Genomic DNA, 12,076 nt, shown 5'->3' on the forward strand with positions numbered 1-12,076 from the left:
ATGGGGGATGGCTGTGTATGAGAAAAATGTTGCTAATGTTCTATTGGCCATCACGTTTTTTGTTATTATAATTAGTATCACAATAAGTAGGGAGTGACTGGACTTCCTAAGGTGTGTTTGTCAGTTTAGTTCAGCAGGTGGTGGGGAATTAGAGGTGAGTCCATTTCAGAACTGAATTTGGAACCAGAAATCCAGTTTGAGTGGGGCAGGGAGCCATGGGTCATTCTAGTCACAGAAACAACTGTAACACTGGTATTGTGCATATAGCCTTTAGGCTGGGCTGCATTTGGGAAAGCTCTCAGTGCTTCCTACTGATCCCAAACTGCTAGATGTCACAATAGCCCATTTCTTGAACTTCAGCCTTCTCTAGGTGATGCTCTATAGCTGGAAATAATGGAGGACCAGGATAACAGAAGGATCCAAATAACCAGTGACCTAAAGGGCAATGGAAAGAAGCATGATGGGTAAAGGAAGGTTGTTAACATGTTTATCAGTGATGACTTCTATGGGAGAAGTCAAGCCAACAAGCACTTATTAAATGCCTACTGCATGCCAGACACTGTGCTAAGCTCTGGAGAGAGAACTCAAGCAGAAAGAAAGACAAGCTTTGCCCTCAAGGATCTTACACACTAATAGGGGAAGATAGCACACAAAAAGGAGTTGAAAGAGGTGAGTGGGAGAGGAAAGATAAAAGGTATATGGTACTGGGGCATTGCATAGAAAGTCCAGGAAAGCCAGGAGTGCTTTCTGGAGAGGAGTGAAGACAAGGCTGGTCTAGGTGTCATCCTTAAAAAAGAGATTCAAACATGGATGTCACTAAAGATATTTGCGGTCATTTTTGGTTGTGTGTATATGTGGTCATGTACCCAGAAATGGAGGGGTGCTATTCATATTAGTGAGCATAATGGATCACAGTTGGAAGGCCCTAGAGAGGCATTGAGAGGGTGAAAGATGCAGAGGAAGGCCTCCAAGCACATTGGATAAATCCTCTGCTGTTGGTCTTCTTGCCTCCCAGTCCTTCCTCTCCAGCCCATTCTCTACTCAGCAGCCAAAGTGATTGGCCTAAAGTGTAGGTTTCACCATGGCAGCCTCCCACACAAACACGGATGGCTCCCTATTACCTTGATGATTAGATATGCCCTTCACAACCTGGTTCCAACTGACCCTTTCAGCTTTAAGGCTTTTTGCTCCTTCCTGTACTCTACAGTCCAGTCAAACTGTCCACCTTGTGATGCTTCATTTCCCACCTCCATGACTTTGTACTGGCTGTATCTCCTCATACCTCCTCCTTACCTCTGCCTCTTAGAACCTTGTATTTTCTTTGAAAAAAGACCACTTATGATACACTTGCATGAAACCTTTCTTGATCCCTAAGTAAAAGGACAGTAAAAGGACAGCTTGATTCTATGTCTCCAATGAGCTTCCCTAAAAACAGAGGGAGAAAACATATAGAGGGGAGTGATGGCCAGGACTGGGTATTTTGTTCTGGGAAGTCTCTGGAATGGGGAGTGGAACAGTAGCCCAGTCTGTTTATTATCCTTTCTAGGGTCAATGGAAGCAGAGAAGGAGGAGGAAAGGGGTGAGGGTAGAAGGAGGAAGGTTGTTATGAGCATAGCAGCAGGTCAGAAAATGGCAGGGTTGATGATGGGGGATTCATGGTCTAAGGGGAGGCAAGAAAGACACCTTGTTGGAGGAGATCCTTTAAAATGGCACAATCAACCAATAGGTACAGTGGCGTCTGGTATTCCTTGCACCTTTCCATCAATTGGATGACTTTGTAGAAGTGGCCGGCAATGGAATATTATTTGCAAAAGGCTGCCTGTTTCCTGCTCGTACTTTCACCACAGATGCCCTCCATGTATGCAGAGATTCTTTTCACAAATATTTTATAGAGAGAACAAGTAGGAGAATGGGTCAGTGTTTACTGCTCATGTTCTCCTTCGTCTTTCCTCGCCCATAATATGGTTCACAATGAATGTTTTCTGAGTACTTGGTATCCTTGCTTCTTTCAGATACCTTGAGATTCAGTCCTTAAATGTTGCCATTGGCATGGGCCTCCTCTGTGGATACAGGGTTGAGTTCTATCTTTGCTTTCTTGAATGTTTCTATTTCCTCATGCAGCACATTGTGGGCTATGATGTGGTGGTGACTCCATTGTCATTGACGGAGGACAGAGATTGTGATAGAAATCTTGGCGAGTGTTTTGCATTTTTTTCTGTTTGCATACTGCTCCAATTTCATCTTTCAATATTATTGGGATGGGTTGACTGAATTGGGCATCCCTACATGAGGAGAACCCCAAGGACTACAAATAAAAGAATAGACATTGACTGGGGCTACTACCATTTCCTAAGTTAGTTTCCTAAAAAAGCAGTGTATCAGCTGTCACAGTGAGGAGACCAAAAAGAAGCCTAGAAGCTGTCTTCACCAGCAAATACTTAATGTACTTTATAAGCAGCAACCAAGGACAACAGTAGATGAGAATAAAAATTCATCTCTTCATAAGATGATGAGAAACGATTGAGCAAATAAATTTATAGAAAGCTTTGTGAGACCCCTGAAAAACTCCATGTTTTAGGTATTTTGTGGGTCAGCAACCACTCAAAGCCATAGTTCCTGAGCCCCGACTGATGTGTTTACTTTTACTAAGCCAACCAGAAAGGATGCATCAACTAAGTACAAAAGACATTTAATCAAAAAGCATGGCAAAATAAGTGACCAGATCCCCTCTGCTCATATTCATAGGGGTACGTTCTCCCATAGGTTACCATGTCACCAATGGGGAAATGAGGAAGGTACATTCATCGAGAAGTATACACGTAGGCAGTTTGTGTTTCCCAGGTGCACACAGACAAAGATTTTGCCTTTTAGAGTACTAACAGCTAAGTTAATGTTTAGAGATGGTCTAAAAATTGTGATTCTTAGTGGCCTTTACCTCTTTCCACCTCTTTGCCACCTTCAATACAGAAAAAGTGAAAAGGACTCAGGTCTGAGGGTCATTTAGCATTTTACAATCTTTATCCCACATATGGTAATGACACATGAGCTAGGCTGTGGCTTGAACCATACAGGAAGCTTTGCTGGACTGTTTGCCATGATCAAATTCTGTCCTGGTCTCTAATTTAAGTTGATTACCACCTATAACATGACATAGGAACCATGCCAGGGGTTGGGGATATAAAGACAATACAAAAACAAAACAGTCCTTGTCCACAAGAAAATTATATTTGCCTACATGCCTGGATAAATGAGAAATTTATGCAAAATAAATCCAAAGTATATTTGGGTGATCGGGGAGGGCCTCTGAGCATCTGTGCACATCCTCCTCTCCCATGAATGGCCTCCATAGGATGAACTGTCTTCCTACCTCCACTTCTAGAAATCCTCTTACTTCACAGTCCCAGTTTGGGGATTTGCTCCTCCATGCTGCTTTCTCTGTCTGTCCTCCTCCCTCCACTCACAACCACTGGAAATGATCCCTCCCTACTAAAACTGCTCATCCTAGTGTCTCATCTCCTAGCTACTTTGTTGTAGTCTACTTCCTTGTAATAAACATATTGGATATAAAGTAATAAAACTATTGAATTACAATTTCCTTGGATGCAAATATTGTGTTATTTTTCATCTTTGTAGCCCCAGAGTCTATCCCAGTACATTGCATATAAGAGATATTTTAATGTGTTTTTAATGAACTGAATGGAATATAAAAATCCATCTTCTCAACTTTAAAATACTGCTCTTTGAATTTGTAATGCCGCTCCCCGCCCCCCATCAGGCCTGTCTGTTTCCTTGAAGTGGGTCTGTAACAAATCCCCCTTAAACACTTGCGGGATTGTTGTGCTATTACCCAGAAGTCCAGGAAAGGGTTGAAAAGGCCAAACAGCCCCTTGTCATCTTCCCCATTGGCCTCAGCATGGTTTGATGGGACGCAAGCTGGAGGCTCAGGGTCTGGGGATCACTCTGGTTCTGCAACTTACCAGATGTGTAAACGTGGCACAGGGTCACTCTCTAAAATGCAGATCTTACTATTTGTGCCACTTTCGTGAAAGGGTTTTTGTGGGGAGAGCGTCTGCTAAAATCGAAAGTGCTACTTAAATAGGAGTTATCCTTGTTATTTGGGGATCCTAGAAAGCTCAGGATCTGAAGGGGATACCAGAGAGCCAAGGCCTGGACTCTTGGGGTTTGGTGCAGAAGACCTGCTGCTCCCCAGTGCGACACAGTCTTCAAAGTACTCAAGTGTCACGAACTGCCAACTGAAATGCCATCAACTTGCAATTCTGTTTGGGAAATGGTGGCCTAGACTAACATGGAAGGGAAGGAGAGAAGAAAGGGGAAGGAAGGAAAGAAAGGAAAAAGGAAAGAAGTGTAAGAAATGGGGCAGGGGGAAGTTTTGTTTTCACAGAGCTGAAGGTGTCCTTTTCCCCCTCCCCCACCCCAGCTTTAGCAGAAACCAGGCCTCAGGTAGGTCAGGTAAATGCATGCTTAAAGGAGCCATCTGAGGAGGGCATGACGTAGGCAGTCAGGGGCTTGTATCTGGCCAGTGAAGAGATTTAAGGTGAGGGTCTTTAAAAGGACTGGCATCCATCTGAGTCCTTTGTACTTTCTCCTGTGCTCTGTTCAGGGGAGGGACTCATTTATTCAGGGGAATAAATGTAAATTATAATTAAAATGTTCCTGGCTTCCCAACGAGTCTTGTTCCTAGACAATGTAAGTATGTTTCTAACAGAAGGAATGAAAAGAGGGAGAAAGGAAGGGAGGGAGGGAAGAAGGAGGGAGGAAGCAAAAAAAAGAGGGAGGGAAAAAGGGAAGGAGATAGGAAGGGAAGAAGGGAGGGAGGGAGGAAAGAAGGGGACAAGGGATTTATTAAGTACCTACTATGTGCCAGGCACTGTGCTGAGCACTGTATAAATATTACCTCATGTTATCCTCACAACACCCTGGGAAGGAGGTGCTATCATTACCCACATCATGCCGATAAAAAAACTGAGGCACAGAGAAGTTAAGTGATTTGCCTGGGGTCACACAGCTAGTGCCTGAGACCATATTTGAATTTTGATCTTCCTGACTCCAAGTCTAAGGAACAAGGAGAAATTGTGACTTCACCCTGCTCCAGAGTGTAGCTTCTCCTGACTGAGAGCCACACATACCTGGATCCTCTCTTCTATGATTTGCACCAGTAAGTCCTCAGGAAGCACGCAGCTGAAGAGCCCCATGTCTCCTTCACTGGAGCTGCCCATGAGCCGCAGCTGAATAGGCGTATAGGTCAGAGGGCTGGATGGAATCTGTGAAAGAGAAAAGTAGGAGGTCAGTCCCTTCAGAGATGCTGGCCCACTTGGAGAGCTCTGGATGTTTGCTCCTCTGGGACCCCCAGAGTGAAGTCATAGCACTGAAGGAGTTAACATTTCCAACGGATGCTAATTTAGCAGGGAGCCTCTCTGCCTTAGAATTAGTAGCTCAAGGCAACAAATATTCCTGACCCACTGCCCTTTTGTTTTTCCTATGCAGGGACCACATAGTTACAGAATGATGCTGGAGACCTACAGGAGCATCCATTATACAATTAATTTATATAAAAAGGAGGGTATCAGTTCCAATTGGTAAGATACTCCAGTTGTGGACAACCTAAAACTAAAGATGAGAATGTGAAAATACTTTGGTGCTGATCCTTAAATAAAATGGGGTATTTCTCTTCAAAACAAATAATTGCCTATTTCTACATAGGACACCAACACATTATCTTTGGAACTTGGAACAAAAGTACATGATGTTTAAAATGACCCCTGTAAGCATTTTTATCTATGGTAGCTATTTGCTTGCCTATAAGGTCCTTAGAGACAGGGACCATATCTTATCTACACTTTCTCCTTCGATGCTGACCACAGAGCTCCAGACATATTAGGCATTTAATAAAATGTTCATCGAGTGAGTGAAAATATCAGTGAAAGCCTCAAGTTTCATCTTGAAGGAAGATGAACTTTTACAATTTATAAGCTCTTAGATTGTCTAGAATGATTCTGGCTGGGCTAAGCACAGCGTGCTACCGCTGCTGAGGATGGCATCTTCTCTTTGGGATGTGCTCACTTGGTTTTTCTGACCTGAGCTCAGTGGGTCCACTTGTCTTTGTCTGTCTTTGTATCTCCAGGGCTTAGCACAGTGCCTGGCATGCTATTGTCTATTGACTGACTGTCCAAACTCCAATCCCAGGCTGGCTACTAGACCACCAGGAAGCTTACTGGTGACATGGGGGATTTGGGGTTCTCTATGCATCATATTATGGAGAAACTCCCTGCCAGTTCTGCCCTCTCTCATTCACTGGTGACTTGCTCTAGGGCTAACAAAGGAACACAAGCAGGTCAATAGAGCAGTTGCTTTCACCTCAAAAGCAGAAAAATCCAGCGGTGCACAGGCACTATACCCCAAACGCACAGAAGACAAGCCATACTTTACAAAGACATAAGCCTTCAAGTTGCTTGAGGAAGGGAAGGGTGTGGCAGCAGCAGGGGGCCATGATGGCACAAAGGAGGGTTCGGGGGACTGAGCTCTGTGGTCATCTGTTGATGTGCATGGGGTAGGACAGACTTAAACTCCTGCGGCATGGGGAAGGATACGAATATTGGCCTGGTTGCCAGGGCTACTGAGAGTGAGGATTGAGAATCCCAAGCTGTTTTTGGAAGGCAAGGATCTAATTTTTACCTGAGATCCCGATGTTTCCGACTGGTGCAGCGGGTGATGCTGTTTTTGGGACCCAGAGCCGTGGCTGTCTGACTTGGTCTTAGTGGTCATAACGACGCTTCCCCGGTAGCCCTTGGTCGTTCGGATTTCAGGGGAGACCAGAGTTGCTTCCGAGATGTGCTTGGCCAAATTCTCAGTGCTCACTCTTGACAGTCCTATAGACGTCTGTGCTAATGAGCTCTCTGTAACTATGGCTACAAGGAAATGGAACATGACACATTCACAAAGTCATGTAATGGCAGCAGAGGAGTCTTGGAGGAAATTAATGTCATTAAAAAAAATTGAGGAATGTTCAGACCTGTCTGCACTTATGACCAAAGAAAGTAGTTAGAAGAATATAAATGGATGACCCAAGATGAGGCCATGTGGTGAAGTCTAGGCCAGAATCCAAATGTTCAACCTCCCTGCTCTGCCTACAAAACCAGAATACTTCAAGAATTTTCTACGGCGTGTTCCTAAAGTCTTTGTGCAGTTTTAAGTTTTAATAATGTCCAAAGCATAAATGCAATGAACTTTTTAAAAACATCCCTTGTAAGTTTAATTATTCAAATTCATTTTATAATCATTTGGTTTTGTGAGTTTTGTTCATTTTTTTTGGAGGGGGGAGGGCAGGGCAATTGGGGTTAAGTGACTTGCCTAAGGTCACACAGCTATGTGTCAAGTTTCTGAGGCCATTTTTGAACTCAGGTCCTCCTGACTCCAGGGCTGGTGCTCTACTCACTGCGCCACCTAGCTGCCCTGATTTTGTGAGTTTTGAATAATAAATTTTTAATTTTAACAAGAGGGAGCACTCTGGCATTTTGCATTGTGCATGGATGACCCTCTGTCAGAGCAGTGGACCAGTGAGAATCAGCAGAGGTGGTGTTCTTATGCAGTTACCTTGCTCACCTAATTTGCCTCCATTAGACTTCTTCTTGGGGGCTCTCATTAAAACTCACATGGGCATCAAAACCTCGTTCTTTGGATGCTCTTAAGGCTGGGATTACAAATGCAATCCTTTCAGTAACTGAGTTGCAGAGGAGGAAAGTTGTATTTCTTTTAAACCCATTTTCCAAATTTACTGGAGTGATAAATAGCAGAAGATGGTGGTTATGTTGAACTTTGATGAGAGATATGTCAGTATGTTAAAAAGTTAAATAAAGAACCTTTCAAATGTTGTCTTTTGTAAGCTTGTAACATTTATACTCTTGAAATTATTAAGCCTTCAAGCCACACTAGGATTTTTGGGACACCCTGCATGAAACAGCTGGAAATGAGTGTTCCTTTCTCCCTCCCTGACCTCCAGTTTATAGCACAATGATTTCCAAAGCTTTGAGCATAGTACAACCCCCCTTTACTGGGTCATGGATCCTGGAGAAAGCTTTTGGGTATAAAACTCATCTGGATGTGATTCCAGACTGAGGTAAGCCACAGAACCTGGTCCTGCTTTTGGAATGAACTTTATTTGTTATCTTAAGGCTTTATGAAGAAGACACATGTGTAATGAGAGTCCCAGTGGACTTCAGGTCCTATATTATTCTGGCGAAGAAGAGTGGAACATTCCGCTGTAATGCTAACTCTTTGGGCCCCGCCTCGTTCTTTGGCTCTCAAGAATGCCCACACATCTTGTCTGGTTCTTTCCAAAAGAAGCACTGGGAGGATTTTATCCTGCTGGGAGCCCCTTCCTGGCATTCCAACAAAAACCATCCCCTGAATTATGGGCATTTTCACAGGCAGTTAGGGTGACAGAAATGTGGCATCTCTATCTTCAGCAAGAGTTTCATGGGAGAAGAAGAAGAATCAGGCAAGAAGGGCCAGGGAGCCCCGCCCCTTCCTCATCAGAACTTACCAGCATCCTTCATTGACTCTTCCCCATCCCGGATGCTCTGCTCAGTGGCTGCCCTCATGCACAGCTCCCGGGCCCGGAGTCCAGGAATGCTGTTTGAATCGGATAGAGCATCCAACACAATGGAGTCAAGAGTCAGGCAGGCGATGCCGTAGTATTTGGCGAGGCTGTTGCAGGCACTGCTCTTTCCTGTAGGAGGATCAAAGTTTTAGAGGTGGAAGGGATGACCCTGAAGACCATGAGTCCCTCATTTTATAGATGAAGAAACTGAGGCCAAGAGTCATGAGGCAGTAAGTAGCAGAACTTGGGGTGGACTGAGGTCATCCCATACCAGATATAGCACTCTTTCCATGCTGCCCAGATGAAGGACCTCCATGTCTATTGCAACCTCATTCTCCAATCCCAAGGAGAAGGACTTTTCTAGAAGAGAGGACTCCAGAAATGTCTTTTCTTCTTCCTGAAGTAATTTTTTCTCCCCCCTTCCCCACTCTAATCTATATTTGTTTTTGTGATATTCATACACAGCAAGGAGGCAGAATGATGGTATCCAAAGGACACCAGCCCAGGAGGCTGGAAACCCAAGTCCTGGTCCTGGTTCTGACTAGTGGTGTTACCTCACTCAACTTGCTTAACCTTTGCCTCAATCAGTTTTCTTTGTCTGTTAAATATTGTAAAGATATTGGTTTCGATAGTAATGTGCAGTGCTCAACAGGTGTCACATAAATGTAAGCTATTGTTATTATTATTAAATGGGGAGGACCCTACTACCCACCCTGCCTACTGTAGAGGCTGCTGTAAGGACCAAATGAGATGTCTCTGAAAGGGCTTGGTTAAGTATAGCATATACAGACATGTACATGAGGATAATTTAGGGATTTCACAGTTTTGTGGTTGTTTTGCTAATGTCTTTTGAGAAGAAAATGACCATATAGACCTGAAGTGGAGCTGGTTTCCTGCCCCAATAGGACTTTACCCTTGAGTGGGAGCACAGTTCTGTAGCTGGTTTCCCTAGAGAGATGTTAAAAAAAATCTGTGGTTTCACTAACATTTTCCTTAGGAATCCATTAGCTTCTTTTTTTAAATAATATTTTATTTTTTCCCAATTGGATGTAAAACAATCATTCATTCTTAAAAATGTTGAGTTCTAAAGTCTTTCCCATTCTCCATCACCTCCCTCTCCCTGAGATGGTAAGCAGTTTGGTGGAGGTTACACCCATGCTACCATATAAATTATATTTCTACAATAGTCATGCTGTGAAAGACATTGTTTGAACAGTAATACACATAGCACTGTAAGGTCACAGAGCATTTGACCGACATCATCTCAACAGAAGCCCTACACCTAAGGCAGGTCAGCCAGGTATGATTATTCCCCCTTTATAGATGTGGAAACAGTCTCAGAAAAGTGAAGTGATTTAAGCAAGCTTCACACAGCTGAGTAGGGGGACAGAGCCAGGACTGGGGCTAGCTCAGGGCTTCTGACTGCAGATCTGATGGTCTTTCTAACCAAACTAATCTGCCGTTGGCATCAAAGAAGTGAGGATGTAGGTACCGGTAAAGTTCAGGAATGTCCCACCAGTGCATAACTCTAATATGTATTTTCAATTTCTAAGTCAAACTTTCTTATGATGGCAGTTTGGTTTCTTTCAAGCTCTGGGCCTTTGTTAAACATCCTGGCTGGTCTAGAGTCTATCAGTGTCACCCCATAGAACAGATAAAAAATAGTACTGCCATTGTGGCTAGGGTGCCTTGCACTGGGGGCCCAGACTCCTGGCTTCCTTGCAGCTATGCCATGGCATTCACATCCCTTTCCTCATGGTTGAAGTTCCCAGTGTGGGAACCAAGAAGGATTACTTGCCTGCACGGCACCCCTCCATGATGTCACAGTCTTCTTGGAGAATGAAAGACAAACAACAACTTACTTGCCCAATTAGCACTGGTTTCTTTAAGCAGATAAGAAATGGAGTCATTGCTTTTTCTTACAGGGTTATCTTTGTACCTGACAATGGCGATCCATGTACTATGATGGCGATGCCTCTTCGGTGCTTGGCTACCTGGCTTTCAGGAGAAGTAGAAATACCCAGGTGCCGAGCTATGGATCTGCTCACTGGGTTATTATCGATTTCTCCAACTTCATCTGTGGAACGGGTCTCACTGGCACTTTGCGGTTTTTCAGCTACGTAAAAAAAAAAAACAACACACACACACATTATGTAGAATTTACAGGGAGGGATATGAACGATAGGGGGATATATGTTTTAATCTCTAGGATTATTTTAGTCAAGAGTCACCCATATAGTTGAACCTTTGAAAGGATTTCTATCATAATAAATATGGAGATGGGCAAGTTACTTATTGTCTCAGGGTCCCAGCTAACTTTCTAAGACTACACCTTTACCTGTACCAATAGAGGAAATTTCCATACCAAGGGTTCCCCACCCAGGTAGCCTAGGGGTGACCCTGGCCTAGGGGTGAGGGGTGCGTGATTGAGGGAAAGGCAGGGCTCTACAGAGGTGACCAGAGAAATATAGAAGTGATGACTTAACTGGCACCTTCGAATAAACAAGAGTACTGCCTGTAGATGTAATCAAATTAGTTTCCAGTTTCTAGCTTTTTTTCAAGGGCTTGACTTTTTCTAAAGTGCAACGGATTCAAAAGATGGCCTATTTAAGGCCATCTGTCATTCTATGGAGCGGTGATGAATGGAATAGTCTTTATAATTTGACAACCTGTCTAGGAAGTTCCTAACTTAAACCTCACTTTCCAAGCCTTTGCTTAGGAGGGGCCTCCTCTTCCCTGAAAGGTGTTAAAAAGAACACCTCTCCAGCCCTGGTCTGTGCTTCTCTCCTGGTACAGAACTGTTCTTCATTCCGGGACAAGGTACATGGTAGTCTTCTGGGCAAGGTGAGGGGAATGGGCGAAAAAGAATCTCAAGGCAGGTTCCTCCCAACTCTTGCTATTTCTCTCACTTGCATGCTGCCTTCATTACCAGCTTCTGTCTCCACTCACAACTTCTCACCTTCTGTCCTTCACCTTCCAAAGACCCCATCCCTGTTGGACACATCAACCTGCGTGTCTCACTTACCCCACGGACTCAGTTCCCAGCTTGAAAATCCCAAATCGGATTCATCCTCTTCCTCTCCCAACCTTTTCTCCTTTCTCTATCAAGGGCAACATCGCTATCCGAGTGACACAGGGGCAGTTTCTTCCCTCTCATCTCCCACATCCAATTCATTTCCACAGTCTCTCTCCTTCACCACCCCCCCGCCCCACCTCTGGCCACACTCCGTTGCTTACATCAGCCCCTCATCAGACACCTACCTGATCTCCCTGCTTCCAGTTTCTCCCTTCTTCGCTCCATCCTTTCCATAGCTGCCAAAACAATATTTCTAAATCACGCGCCTGTGTCACTGTACCATTAAAAACATCTTTGGTCGCTCCCTCTTGCGTATAAGAAGGATGAAATGTGAACTCCCTAGGCTGGCATTGGAGGTCCTTCACCATGTGGCTCCTTCCTGC

At 44.1% G+C, this 12,076-nt stretch overlaps 1 protein-coding gene across 1 annotated transcript in view; it reads right to left on the reverse strand.

Annotated features, from left to right (window-relative positions):
- HYDIN (HYDIN axonemal central pair apparatus protein) overlaps positions 1-12,076 on the reverse strand; it is a 455,510-nt gene that overhangs the window by 136,089 nt on the left and 307,345 nt on the right. Inside the window, exons 37-40 of the mRNA XM_036750079.1 lie at positions 10,557-10,733; positions 8,565-8,746; positions 6,694-6,912; positions 5,148-5,282 (exon numbers count right to left, since the gene is read on the reverse strand). Coding sequence (XP_036605974.1) covers positions 5,148-5,282; positions 6,694-6,912; positions 8,565-8,746; positions 10,557-10,733 — 713 coding nt within the window. The remainder of the gene's footprint in view (positions 1-5,147; positions 5,283-6,693; positions 6,913-8,564; positions 8,747-10,556; positions 10,734-12,076) is intronic.

This window comes from Trichosurus vulpecula, chromosome 3, assembly GCF_011100635.1.
Source record: "Trichosurus vulpecula isolate mTriVul1 chromosome 3, mTriVul1.pri, whole genome shotgun sequence".
Taxonomy (NCBI): domain Eukaryota; kingdom Metazoa; phylum Chordata; class Mammalia; order Diprotodontia; family Phalangeridae; genus Trichosurus; species Trichosurus vulpecula.